Below are 14,799 nucleotides of genomic sequence, written 5' to 3' on the forward strand. Positions count from 1 at the left end.
CCCCTGTGTTTTCCGCTTATTGGTACTTGAGCACCTTTTATGCATAAGCTGCCATTATCTAGGAGCATGTACATACCAAATAAGTGATGACATAATATGTGTGACAGGAGTTTAGAGGTGAAAGGAGTATCTGGAAAGACAAAAAGGTAGTGTTAACTAAAAATAGAGAATGATGAAATAATATTAGAAGGATAACATGAGATGTAATGGCTGTGCACTATATAGATTAACTTAATATCCTTATTTATGCTTGGTACCACCAGCTGTTAATTTGAGTTAGTTGAACATTTTGGCCTTTCTAAACTCTTTTTTTTTTTTTTCTGTCTGTGGTAGTCATAATTGACCTATATGCTTTTAATCTGAAAGCCAGAGTAACTTTTAGTTAAATTTCCTATGACATTTTGAAATAGGTTGATGAATATACTGTGAGTTTTCTCGAAAATTGGGAGAATGAAGGATAGCAATAAGAGAAAATAATTTGCAAGTCATATATATGATAAGAGACTTGTATCTAGGTGTGTATAAAGAACTCTTATAACTCAATTATAAAATAACAAATAACCCGAATTTAAAAATGGGCAAAGGAGCTGGATAAATGTTTTTCCAGAGGAGGTATACAAATGGTCAGTAAGCACATGAAAAGGTTCTCAACATCACTAGTCATTAGGTGAGATACCGTCACGCCGAATACCATGGCTGTATCAAAAAGACAGACAATAACAAGTATTGATGAAGATGTGGAGAAATTGGAACCCTCACCCTAAACAGAAATATTTTCCTCTGGGGAGAGAGATTAGACTTGCATTGCTTTTCTGATTTCTGTTTAATATGTAAATTGCAGCTTTGAAAATAAACCTTATTGAGGTAAAACATACATTCAGACAAGTATACACGTTGTAAAAGCTTAGCCTTAATGAATTTTCGCAAAGTGAATGTCTGTGTTACTCCATCTAGCTATTACTGAGCACCTCAGAAGCCCCTACACTCAGTGGTAAACACTCCCTTGATTTCTAGCACCAACGATTGGCTTTCCTGTTTTGGAACTTTATATGTAAATGGTTTCCTGTGGTGTTTTCTATGAGACTCATCCCTGTTGCTGCATCTAGCCGTACTTGGTTCTCTTTGGTGGATGGTATGAACACACTACAATGCATCCATTCTTCTGTTGATAGAAATTTGGGTTGATTTCATTTGGGGGCAATTACAAATAGTACAGCTTTTAAGATTCTTGGCCTTTGGCTGCACATCTGTACATACTAGGGTAAAATCCTTGGGGTAGAATTAACTAAGTTGGAAGGTAGCCATATTGCGAAAGAGGTTTTAAAAGTGGCTGCACCAGTTTATTCTTGCAAAAGCAGAGTTCTTGATTTATCAACATTCAACTATAAAATATAAGAATTTAGTTCCTATAATCTCTCAATTCCCTGCTACTTTGATACTTTAAATTATCTTCTTTAAAAATTATCTTCATTTCTTCAATTGAATACTATTGAATAATTTGAAATAGTAAATCTCTGTTCTCTAACTTTGTAATGTAGCTTTTGTCCACTTGTGATAAGAGAAAGGTATTAGCCACCTCCCCATCAGTTAATTTTCTTTAGAAAAGGAAGAGGACGTCTTTATGCAGAGAGGAAATGTACACAATTTAAATTTGTGCCCCATCACATAACCAAGTAGTGTTACAAAGGAGAAAACCACCATCTCCCCCGTGAGTAAATGGGTTGACCAGGATGCTAGAAGAGAAAGTAAGTTTAAAGTACTGATGGAGAATAAAATACTAGAATGAAGCCTGCTCTCCCATGCCTGCTGTCTGTTAGAGCAGTGGTAGCTGCTTAACACCTAATTCTCACAATGTCTGTGACTTTTAAGAGAGCAAGGTATTCGCTTTCTCATTTAGTAGTCCAGTGTGGGTGTTCTTGGTAAGAAGGGTGGCTTTATGTGTGTGAGCTTAGGGGCCCGAGCTGCTTTCATCCTATGGCTCTGCTGTCTCTTAGGGTCTTGGAGACCTCTGTCCAGCCAGAGTGGGAAGGAGATGGGGGAGAAAGAATGTGTGCTTCTCAGAAGAAAGGTTTTGTTGCAGAAGGGAAAGTCATCCCTCTGGCTCACATTTTATTGATGGGAACTTCGCATGAGAGTCCCGGTCATGTGAAAGGGGCTGTGAAATGTCGGCCATCCTGAGCGCTCGGCCAGCAGTCCTGGCTCTGCAGGATTTTGGAGGAGCCTGGGTTACTGCTGGACAGTCAGTGAGCCATCTCTGCTGTACCGTGCCCTAGAGGCTGAGACCTGAGAAAAGAACATTCATTAACTTGGGATAATTTCATGTCTTTTAAGGTAGTAAGTGTTTTAAGTGGTGAATTTTTATAAAGAAGTAAGTTTATTTTGTGTGTGTGAAATAAGTTTAGATGTACAACTAAATGGCATTTCTTGTTTCCTTTGCTACCACTCAGTTGTATGATTTGTTTTAACTTTAATTTTATTTTACTTTTATTTTTATTGGAGTGTAGTTGATATACAATATTATGTTAGTTTCAGGTGTACAGCAAAGTGAATCAGTTGTATATATATCTCTCTCCACTTTTTATCTTCAATTCTTTTTCATATAGGTCATTACAGAGTATTGAATAGCATTCTCTGTGCTATACAGTGGGTCCTTTTTTATCTGTTTTATATTTAGTAGCATGTATATGTCAATCCCAAACTCCCAGTTTATCTTCCTCTCCCTTTCCCTCCTGGTAACCATAAGTTTGTTTTCAACATCTGTGACTCTACTTCTGTTTTGTGAATATGTTCATTTGTACCCATTTTTAAAATTCCACATATAAGCGATATCATATTATATTTGTCTTTCCGTGTCTGGCTTACTTCACTCAGTATGACATTCTCTAGGTCCATCCATGTTGCTGCAGTTGGCATTATTTCATTCTTTTTTTTTATGGCTAATATTCCATTGTGTATATACTGTATATATACATACAACATCTTCTTTGCCCATTCCTCTGTTGATGGACTTGTAGGTGGCTTCCGTGTCTTGGCTGTTTAAATAGTGCTGCAGTGAGCATTGTGGTGCATGTATCTTTTCAAATTATGGTTTTCTCTGGATATAGTCCCAGCAGTGGGATTGTTAGATCATATGGTAGCTCCGTTTGTAGTTGCTTAAGGAGCCTCCATGTTGTTCTCCATGGTGGCTGCACCAGTGTGCATTCCCACCAAGAGTGTGGGAGCATTCCCTCTTCTCTACACGCTCTCTAGCACGTGTGGGCTTCCCTGGTGGCTCAGCTGGGAAAGAATCCACCTGTGATGTGGGAGACCTGGGTTTAGTCCCTGGGTTGGGAAGATCCCCTAGAGAAGGGAAAGGCTACCCACTCCAGTATTCTGGCCTGGAGAATTTCAGGAACTGTATAGTCCATGGGGCTGCTAAGAGTCAGACATGAGTGAGTGACTTTCACTTTCACACTTTCACTTTCTCCAGCATGTATTGTTTGCAGATTTTTTGATGATGGCCAGTTCTCACTGATGTGAAGTGGTACCTCACTGTAGTTTTGATTTGCATTACTCTAATCATTAGTGTTGTTGAGCATCTTTTCATGTGCTTTTTGTCCATCTTAACTGGAATTTTCTTACTCTTTACAGTTAGGTCACCTCTCAGTGAAGCTTAGAAACTACCATATTTATATCCATTTTACAAATGACTAAGAAAGAAAAAAGCTGTCAACCTATGGTGTGTAATTGATTATAAACACTGATTACATTTAATTTACTCTCCCCTCCCATCTTTTTTCTCCTCTCCCTTCCCTCTAGTTTGTGATTGGCACAATGGAAGAAGCTGGAATGTGCGGGCTCGGAGTGAAAGCGGATATGTTGCATAACTCTCAGTCCAATGATATTCTTCAACATCAAGACTCACACTGTGGTGGTACAAGTAACAAGCATTCCTTGGAAGAGGATGCACGCAGTGACTTTATAACAAAGGGCAGGAGTTTGGTGAGCCCGACGTACTGCACACGAGAGTCACGGGAGGAAATTCCTGGGCGAGAGGCTCGAACAGATCCCCCTGATGGCCAGCAGGATTCAGAACGCAGCAGGAACAAAGACAAAACCTTAGGTAACGGCCTCGTTGCCTCTGCTTGGGGCTGCGCACTTCACGTATCGCTCCTGTGACCTGTGTTTCCAGCAGCACAGGCCTGATGAGTGAACATGGCCAGTGTCGAGAGCGATGTTGCTCAGCTAACACTTCGGTCTTTCTCAGTGAGGCGGGCGGCCTGTTGCTGCAGTGGCGTGCAGGGGCCAAAGTAGCAGAGGAGGGAGTAGTCAGGGATGGGCTTTCGTGGAATAAATCTGGGGACAACTTGACAGAAGTAGTATTTTGGGTCGGGGGTAATGGGGGTCATGCTGCCTTGCTTGTGGGATGTTAGTTCCCCCACCAGGGGTTGAACTTATGCCCTTAGCAGTGAAAGTGGAGAGTCATAACCGCTGGACCACCAGAGAGTTCCCACCCAGAAGTAGTATTTGACTTGCCTTGTTTGCATCTTTAATGTAGTCTGACCAAAATTCACTGTGAAAACTATAGATTTATTTGATCATTTTATTTCAAACCTAGTCACAAAACTTTAGAGGTGATGTAACATTAGGTGTAGTTCAGGAAGTGGGTTAAGACTGGGTTTTCAAGAATATGTTTTCTTTTTCCTGCTGTGTTTGAGATTTAGGACTAAGATTGTGGTATGGTAAATCTCATTAGGAAATCTGATTTTCCCTTTTATTTTAAGGTTACTGGTTGTTCCTAAGTTTTTCATACTTGTTCTACCTGAGATTAACAGTGTTTTATTTGTTTGGTTCTCTATATGTTGAGTTGAGATGATCTTCCTTATTAAATCCATTTTTTGTTAACTTGGAGAACTTAAAAATTTGTAGAAATATGAAAAATAATATTAATTCCTTGCAAACAAGACAAATTTCTTCAAAATCAGCCGCCCCAGTTAAATGTGTAAAGGCAGGAGTCTTAGCAAGTTACATATCATGTTACCATATGACACAGCAGTTCTACCTCTAGTTATATTTCCAAGAGGGTTGAAAACGTGTGCACACAAAATCCTATCTTGGAGTGCTTGAGTGCTCAGCCATAGAAAGGAATGTATCCTGATATAGAAGTGGGTGAACCTTGAAGATAATAAGCGATAGAAAACAGATACAAATGGCCAAAAATTACACAGTTGCACTTAATATGAAATATCTAGAATTGGCAAATCCACAGAAACAGAAAGTAGAGTAGTAGCTAACAGGGGCCTGGAGGAGGGAGCCTGGGGAGTTCATTGGCGTGGGATTTCTTTTTGTGGTGATGAGAATGTCCTGAAATTAGACAGTGGTGATAGTTGTACAACTTTGTGATAATCCTCAATTGTTCACTTTAAAAGGGTGAATTTTATGGTCTGTGAATTGTATCTCAGAAAAAAAAAACAGTGAATTCTCATAAAAATTGCAGGTTACCTTATTATTTCTAATTGTATTCAATAATCATATTTAGTCATTTCTTTAAAAATTCTTATTGATCTTGGGCCAAGTGAGAGAGGATTTATTACTAAAATTTTCTGTGGATAGGAAAGCATTCTGTTTTGAAATTAGCCTGCTTGTTTTCATCATAGCAATCTGTACACCGTATATACCAAAGTCATGTTCAATATACATAATATAATTTTTCACCACACTACACGGCCTGTGGGGTCTTAGTTCCCCAACCAGGGATTGAACCCATACCCCCTACAGTAGAAGCATGGAGTCTTAACCACTGGACCACCAGGCAAGTCCCCCACATATGTATTTTTAATGAAATACCCTTCAGGAAGAGTGAACATTTAAAAAAATAAAAATGGTACCTACTACCCAGCTGAAGAAATAAAATGTATCACTTATTTCAAAACACCATTTGTCCCCTCCTATCTCAGCCACCTGCTTCTCCCTGCCACAGTCCTTAAAATAATACTGTGTTCAGCTCTTTTTCCCAAGGGAAGTGCCATCTTGACATCCCTTTTTTTTCATACTAAATTTGGTTAACACACGGAACATGCTTACTAAGTCATGAGAAGTTATTTAAATTGCTCAAAGGAAAAGATCTGTGTCACCAGTGATTATAAGTGTCTTAGGCAGAGAGTAGCAGCCAAAATTCCCTTTGAACTTCCTTCTGTATTCGTACTTGGTCAGGAGGAAGCTTTTAAAAATATTTCGCCCTTTGTAACTTGCCCTTTGTCTTAACTTGGATATCAGTAGTTAAGCAAGGGAATTTTTAAGCCTTCAGCAAGTTCTTTTCACAGATAGCTCACAGTGTTATTGAGTGGAGAAATTTGGGGTAGAGATGGGGAGGAAGGGGTGCCTGCTGATCCAGATTTTAAAAATAGCTTTCTTAATTTAGCTAGTAAATCTCTTATTTCTAGCTATGGGCATAAATTATTTTACTCTGGATGTCAGAACATAGGAAGTGCTACTTAGAATTTATAGGTTAGATTTGATCACATTCTTCTGGGATTTCTTTCTTATTTTTTTAATCACCAGGAAAAGAAGTCTTATTATTGATGCAAGCCCTAAACACTCTTTCAACTCCAGAAGAGAAGCTGGCAGCTCTCTGTAAGAAATATGCCGATCTTGTGAGTATTGAATCAAAGGGGTGAGGCCCATATAAAATATAGCAAAATGTATATGTGCTTGATAAGCTTTTTAAAATGATTTTGACATAGCTTTAAATGTAAAGTTGTATTTTACTCCATAATTGACGGGGAGAATCTGATTTCTTGTGGCTTTTTTTTTTTTTTTGCTTATATGACTTCATTCTATAAGATAACACATTTATAGAGCATTATAATGCTAAAGATACAGCATAGTATTTTTTTTTGAAACTCAGTCTTAGAGTATTTCTAAGTCTACCTTTCCATTCCTGTGTTGTGATATTTTAAATGCCAGTCATTGGAGGGTGTATTTAACTTTTTAAATACATTAAATAGTTTTTATGTGTTTAAAAGTTGTATTTAACTTTTTCCAAGGGAATTCTAGAGATAAAGGCTCTTAACCATTGGGATTGAAATAACTAAGTTAGGTGAGAGTCTACTAAAACAATACTGTGTCTCAGAAAATATTTATTTAGCATCCACTATGTGGCAGGCATTCATTTTTCCATCTTTCAAAGAAATTAACCTCATTTGTTCTGCCCCTATGTTATTTTAAGTCACATTAATTCCCTTTGTAAAATTATGAAAGCACTCTCAATATGGAAACTCTGCTGTCCTTTTTAAGATGAGGAATAGGAAAGCCATAAATCCCTTTGAAGTAAGGGCTGTGGGAAACTTTTAGAATGAGTGGGTCTAATATGCTAAATTACTATCTTTTGTGAAATACTTTGGTGAATTATCATGGGTAATTTTTATACATTTTCATCTGTTGTTAAGGCAGTTATTCCATGTTGTAAACACTACTTTGTGTCAGTGACCAGCTTTGAAAATGAATTATTGCTCAAAGAATTACAGTTGTATTTATTTACAAATGAGTCTGTGTATGCCTCCACTTAGCTGGCATTCAGCAGTCTGGCACCTTCCATTCAGAGCAGCGGTAAACCCCACGCATCAATAAAAAGAGCCCAGAACATTCACAGGTGTGAAGATTGCCGAAAACACAAGGAGGTCAGATTGCTGGGTTCAGGAACATTGGTTGTGGAAGACAGTCCTGTTGGTTTTATCCACATGAAGAGAATCATGTGAGAAGTGGTGGAAAAAGAAGACAAAAAAGGGAAAAGAGTAAAAGAGAAAAAAGCAGCATAGCAGATCAGCTACTTGACCCAGTGTTGGGACAACAGCAGAGAGTCACACGTGGCTTAGCAGAAGGGGCGGTCTCGGCAGTCCTTCTGAGGCCCACACAGATGTTGGGGCTTCCATTGTTCAAAAGCACATTGTTATTCTCTGGAGCCTGAGAGTCTGCATTTTAACAAGCTCCCACGTGAGGGTGATGATGGTACTTTCAGCTTCTTGGATAGCACTGCTTAAGTAGCAAGGGTCTAAGGTGTTTTCTTCATGGCATTTGTTTTATGTGTGTGTGTGTGGTGGGGTGGCATGGTTAATTTTTTAAAAGCACCGGTAATGGCTACATTCATTTTGGGATGTGACACGTACATAAATTTGGGGTGTTGCTCAGTGAGCAACCTCTCTTTGATTTAGATTTGTGCTGAACATGTGAAGGACGAAATGTATGCTGTTTTCAAAAAATGTTATCAAGCTTTGTTTCTTCATACAAAACTCATTTTTTTAAAGAAGGTAGAGCATATAGATTATGCAGCAGTGAGACCATCGAGGGAGTAGCCTTTTCCCCAAGGATTACTCCAGAAACTTCTGTTTTGCCGTCACAGTCCTCTGTCGTTTTTGTCACAGCTTCATCTGACATCACTGGCGCTTGTGGCTGCCACGTTCACCAGATAACATGGGTTTATGAAATCGCCACATTTCGCTTGCCAAGCGTGGGTCCTGTAACATGGTCCTTACTACATAATGGTGCTGTTCTTTCCCGTTCCCTTAGTTCCGTAGATTACTACAGCATAATAATAAATCTTGATTACCTGGTTGGGTAGGTATATCTTCTTTTCATCAGAAGTGTCGTGGATATTCTTGACACTTTACTTTGTATAAAATTTTAGATTCCTAGGAGCTTATTAGTTCCATGGGAAAAAACACCCCTTGGGGATTTTAAAGAGCATCTTATATAAACTATAGTTGCATTTAAGGAGAATTATACCATCTTTCAGAAATTAATGGAGCTTAAAAACTGGATATCCTTATGTGGAAAAAAAATGAAATTAGATCCTTAAACACCATATGCAGTGATGAATTCCAAATGGATTAAGAACCTAAAATTTTAGATATTGTTTAGGTTTATTGAAATACGTTAACAGATGAATATTTTACCAAACTTGGAGTAAGAGGAGCATTTCTTATGACACAAAAAGCACTACTGGAGACATCTCAGAAATCGGCTCTATTGAAATTAAGACTTTCTCTTCATCAGAAGACACTTTAAAAGAGATGGAGAAGACACATCACAAACTGGGGAGAACATATTTTCAACAAATAATAACCAACAGAAGATTCTATGTCAGGAAGAGATAGGGAAAATCTACAAATGAATATGATAAAGACAATCAACCCAATGGAAAACTGGGCCAGACATGTGTAAGAGGTATTTCATAGAAATGGGAAAACATCAAGATGTGAAGGTATCTTAACATAAAGGTACATAAATATACGAGGGATATTTGATCTTATGAATACTCAGAGAAATGCAAATCAAAGCCACAGCGAGATGCTTCTTTATGTCCGTTAATAGTGGCATAAATGAAGAATGGTGACTGATGTTTTAGAGAAGGACATCTGTTTGATCTCTTATAAGCTGCTGGTGGGAGAGTAAATGTGCCAGCTGCTCTGGAAAGCGGCACCATTGTCACGTGCAACGAACGTTTAGAAATCATTTCCCCAAAACCCTAGTTCTAGGTTCATACCCAGAAGAAATTCTTTGTGTGGTGTGTATTACACCAGGAAGCACATGTGAGAACGTGCGAATTGTAATAGAACCTGGAAACCACCCAGATGCCTACTGACAAGAGACTGGGTCAACAAAGTGTGTTGTGTGCTGTATTTTTTTTAAGTGAAATATTATGCAACCTATGGGCCAAAGCCTGCAAGGCTCGTTTTTGTACTGCCCACAAGCTAAGAATGGCTTAGTGGTGTTTAAAAGATAACAACAGCAAAACAGGCAAAGCCTAAAATATTTCCTTTCTGGCCACTTACAGAGTCTGTTTGCTGGTCCTTGCTCTGTAGCTGCATGCAAAGAATCGAGATGAGTCCTGGCAGCGTAATCTGTAGCTGTGCTGTCCGAAACAGTAGCCACTAGCCACATGTGGCCATTTAAGCTTGAATTCATTTAAAGAAAAATTTAAAATGGGGTTTCTTGGTTGCAGTAGCAAATAAAGTCAAAAACACTAAAATCAAAACGAGTTCTTTTAGGACACCACACGGATGACATAAAATACCAAGAATAGCAAAGGAAGGGACCCCAGGATTCAGGGTTGTGGTTACCTTGAATGGGGGAGGGCAAGGGGAGTTCCAGTTCTCAGTGGAGTTATTGATAGTGTGTGCAGATCCTGCTGCCCCCCCCTCCTGAGTAAGACTACGAGGGTATTTTACAAAAAAATTATTTTCTGGCAGGAATTTCCATAAAGGTGTTTTTAATAGCTATAAGCATCTCGCCTGCAAGGATACATGGTGTTTTGAGAGGCCACAAGGTGTCGCTCTTGCTCTTGAAATAGTGACTCAGCATCCTTTCCTTCTTCAATGATAGTCAGTAAAGCTGCCATCTTATCTGTTAGTGTTGGTTTAACCTTGAAACAGACACATTTGCTCTAAACCTATAAGTGGAAGGAGAGTGATTCCCCTCCCACTTGCAAGGAACACTTATTGCTGCTTATTAAGTTCTAATTTGGAGGATCAGTTTAATAAAGTAGCTTGAGTGTGTTTTTCAAGAAAGTGAAATGTTATGGTGTTGATTCCTCAAAAGTTGTCCAAAACATTTTTTGTTTTGCTTTTAACAAGTGAAGGACTGAAGATTGTTTTTCTCCTACACTAAATCATTTGCTTGCTTTCTTATCATAATGAAAAGAGAGAAGGTTGGCAGGGTAGCATAGCACGAAACAATTTAAATAAAATATTATACTACAATACTGTGGGTTTGGGAAATGTATTCCATGGTTCTTACTGGAATTCTTCCAGCCATCACTCAAAGGTTTTCACTGTATTTCCTAAATGTAAAGTGCTTGTTAATTTTAGCTGGAGGAGAGCAGGAATGTTCAGAAGCAAATGAAGATTCTGCAGAAGAAGCAAGCCCAGATCGTGAAAGAGAAAGTTCATTTGCAGAGTGAACACAGCAAGGCTATCTTGGCAAGAAGCAAGCTTGAGTCTCTTTGCAGGGAACTTCAGCGTCACAATAAGACGTTAAAGGTAAGTTGGTTCCTTTTTCTGTTTTTCAGGAGAGACCGACTTAGCTGAATTTATAGTCACCATGTATCCATTTGAACTTAATCCTTGTGTCTCCTTGGAGACAGCCATCATTCTATTTTGCTTGGCCTGATGCTTCTTACCACACCTCGTACTTGCTCATGGGGAATATAGATGAGGTTGATGTTTAGACCACAGCTTTCCTGCTAAGAGCCATGGCTTAGAAAGCTCAAATTTGCAGTTTCTGGCTGAGCACTGAAGTCATTTTTTAGCATGTGTGAAATGTGGACCAAAATGAGTAGGAGCAGACTTGAGGGAAAGGAAAGGCCCCAGTGAGCTCCTCAAGGGCTGTTCATTGGCTGCATTGCCAGCTGCCCTTGCCCATTCCAGCTCCCCATTGACAAGTACTTTTAGAAGAACACTTATTCCTCGGTTGATTAAAAGATGAGGCAGCGGGTACCCAAAAGGTAGTTGGCACCAACAAGGGAAGAAGAGAAAGGGGCAGGGACGCAGGTGGGCCTGTCCTCATGTGACTGAGTGGGATCGCTCATCAGACTCCCCCACCATGCCAGACACCCAAGGCCCTAGAACATAGGAGCCCTCAGGAAATGGACCTTCACCTGATGGGGAGCCATTAGTTTTTCTTTGTTTTTGAATCCTTGGATTTCAGTGTTCATGAAACCAGGTGATATTTTCCCCGTAGCAGCAAGTTCACACTTTGATTGGACTGATAACGCTGTAGACACATAGAGGTCTCTTAGCATTTGTATCTGAGCAAGAGTTGGGACTAAGCTTTTAAGATACACATTCCTTTTGCCCCTTGCGATCTAGGGAGTAGAAGGGATAACCCCAAAAATAAGGTGCAAGAAGGGATTTCCCTCTTCAGGCTGATTTCAGCTGCTGCCCCATGAGACCAATGAGAGCAGGTATTTGGGAAGCCTGTGTGGAGGTAGCTGGCTGCCTGGGGAAGCTCCTTCTTCGTGTCTCAGCACAGTGGGCTTTAGATGGCCACAGAGCACTTTAGAGCAGGGCAGCCTTGTGTCTCTGATTATCTGTTTAGGGGAACCTGGTTGCTTTCAAATGAGAGTGTTCCGGTCGTAAATAGAGGGAAGGAATTCCAGTTTAGAAGCACCACTTCAGGGCAGCAAGCAGTGAACCCCCATGGCAGCAGTGTCTTTTGTAAGTATCTTATGTCTAGGTCTGTACCATTAACAGAAATTTTTTGGGGTAATAAGGAAGAAAATATGCAGCAGGCCAGAGAGGAGGAAGAAAGACGGAAAGAAGCCACTGCACACTTCCAAATCACTTTGAATGAAATCCAGGCACAGCTGGAGCAACATGACATGCACAATGCCAAGCTCCGCCAGGAGAACATCGAGCTGGGCGAGAAGCTGAAGAAGCTCATTGAGCAGTACGCGCTGCGGGAAGAGGTAGGGGCGATCAGGTGTTTAGGCGACGTTAGTGGGGACTGTCTCCTGTCACAATGAACCGAAACCATTCACTGAAACACTCATTCTGGGGTGTTTTAGAACCTTTGTGTATGTGTAGTGGAATCCTTTCCTCACGGGATTCTTAGGGATGGCCCAGAAGTCACTGGATTTGGGTCTGTGAAGCAATTTCTTGGAGACAGTGTTAAGCACAACTTGTCTTCCATGTGATTCTGGAAGATTATGACTTGGACATAGATTTTTCCCCCCTTATCTAGACTAAAAATGAGTAAGTAACCTGGCCCCCAAATATGCTGTATTTTAGACATCTGTAGTAATCTATATGGTCTACACTACCATTGCATCCTGGAGAAGGAAATGGCAACCCACTCCAGTGTTCTTGCCTGGAGAATCCCCATGGACAGCAGAGCTGGTGGGCCACAGTCCATAGGGTCGCAAAGAGTCGGACATGACTGAGTGACTAAGCACCATTGCATTATACCTGCGTTTCAGTTTTTTTTTAAGTGAGGGTTTTACACCATTTGGGGGAGGAAAAAAAGAACCTGTTTCTAAACTTTTTTACACCTAGTTGAAGTAAAAAATTTACTGGAAGAATCTCTGGCTGCTTATCTTGGTCGCTGGCCTCCAGACTAAGACTTATACAAGCTAGTTGGGAAGTCTGGGTATGGTGTCTAGATTAAATGCAAATAGATGATCATGTGCTTTTAAAAATTCCTCCCTTTTAGAGGTCAAATGAGTAGGAATAAAGGGTTAGGTTTTTTAAATGAAAGATACCCTGCCTTTTAAGTTAGTAAAACATTGTTCTCTTATGTGTGTTGTATCACTTACACAGATAGATTAAAAGACCTGATTTTAAAAACAGAGAGATCGTGGCATCTCTTTGGGTTATTTTATCCAATTTTCAAGGCAAATTTTAGATTCTATTAATTTAGAGTTTTACATATGGCCCTTCAAAAACTTAAGTTTTTTAAAAGGTTTTCTATCACTTTCGATGCTTTTTGCTTACCTTTTTTATTCTTATCATTATGGAAAATTACAAAGAAAAGTAGAGACTGTATCACCTGGTGTTAGCAGATGAAACTATAGTTTCAGCTATATTCCCATCACTTCCTCCTGGGTTATTATGAAGCAAATCCAAGGTATCAGTCCATTCATGTCTATTTGAGGGTGGACCTCATCAAGATGAAGGATTCGTTTTTAGGTGTGACTACCATACTGTATTCACACCTAAAAAATTAACAGTACTTATATACTATTAAAATCTAGTCATCATTTAAATTTTTCTGGTTGTCTCCGTCCTTTTTTAAAAAAAGAAAAACAAGCTATTTGAATCAAGATCCAAATAAAACCCATCTGTTTTACTGTTGATGTGTCTCAAATCTCTAAGATAAAGATTTCCTTTTCTCTTTTTTTAAGTTCTTAGTGTGTTTATTTAAGAAACATTTTTGTCCTAGAGAATAAACTTTCTATTAGATTATAAAGCTCTCACTTTTCTTAAGATTATTCTTTTAGTTTTGTTGTTTAATATGACAATGATATAGAAAATCTGGAAGCTATGTATATTTAAATCACATTACTGTGAGCCTTATTCAAGTATTATTGAATGTTCTTTCCTTGGTCAGAGAGGGATGTTCTGATGACTTTATCATACATAAATAACCACTAAATACTTCCAGTTGAAAATAATAATAACCTTTTGCCAAATGTATCTGGTAAGTGGCAGGTACCAAGCACCTTACACAGTACCACCATTGCACTGGCATTTACAACTTCGCATTATGGGTATGGCTCCCCCCAGAGAGGCGAGATTGGTGCTGTTCCTCCTATAACAGCATGCTGCCTCCAGCTGAGAAATTGGGAAATTTTAATGGGGAGAAAAAACTATCCAGGAATTACGTGTATGATGGATGAGTTTAACAGTTTGATCTCCTTAGCCATCTTTTTCTTGATACAGTTTGAGCTTCATTTTCACCTTAGTGCTGAAATAGGAGGTACAGGGCAGCTACTGAGGCACTGATGGGCCATCTCCAGAGGGAGGCATGTTGAGCACAGGCTTCTGCCAGCACAGCTCTGAGACAGGCACCCACTGGTGTTAGCCCTAGCAGGAAAAGCAGCCTCACGAGTGAGGTCTTGTAACTTGCCTCATGTGTCCTCGTCATTCTGTCCCTCTTCTCATTAAGTGATGGAAGAAATTGTCCTTTCCCTGTAGCACATTGATAAAGTATTCAAACACAAGGAACTGCAGCAACAACTTGTGGACGCCAAACTGCAGCAGACGACACAGCTGATAAAAGAAGCTGATGAGAAACATCAGAGAGAGAGAGAGTTTGTAAGTGCTG

General features: G+C 39.5%; 1 protein-coding gene across 1 annotated transcript in view; it reads left to right on the top strand.

Moving 5' to 3' along the window:
* TXLNG (taxilin gamma) overlaps nt 1-14,799 on the top strand; it is a 44,026-nt gene that overhangs the window by 16,581 nt on the left and 12,646 nt on the right. The window contains exons 2-6 of the mRNA XM_004021939.5: nt 3,799-4,102; nt 6,541-6,632; nt 10,845-11,015; nt 12,248-12,442; nt 14,670-14,789. Of these exons, the coding sequence (XP_004021988.1) occupies nt 3,799-4,102; nt 6,541-6,632; nt 10,845-11,015; nt 12,248-12,442; nt 14,670-14,789 (882 nt within the window). The remainder of the gene's footprint in view (nt 1-3,798; nt 4,103-6,540; nt 6,633-10,844; nt 11,016-12,247; nt 12,443-14,669; nt 14,790-14,799) is intronic.

Source organism: Ovis aries, chromosome X, assembly GCF_016772045.2.
Source record: "Ovis aries strain OAR_USU_Benz2616 breed Rambouillet chromosome X, ARS-UI_Ramb_v3.0, whole genome shotgun sequence".
NCBI lineage: Eukaryota > Metazoa > Chordata > Mammalia > Artiodactyla > Bovidae > Ovis > Ovis aries.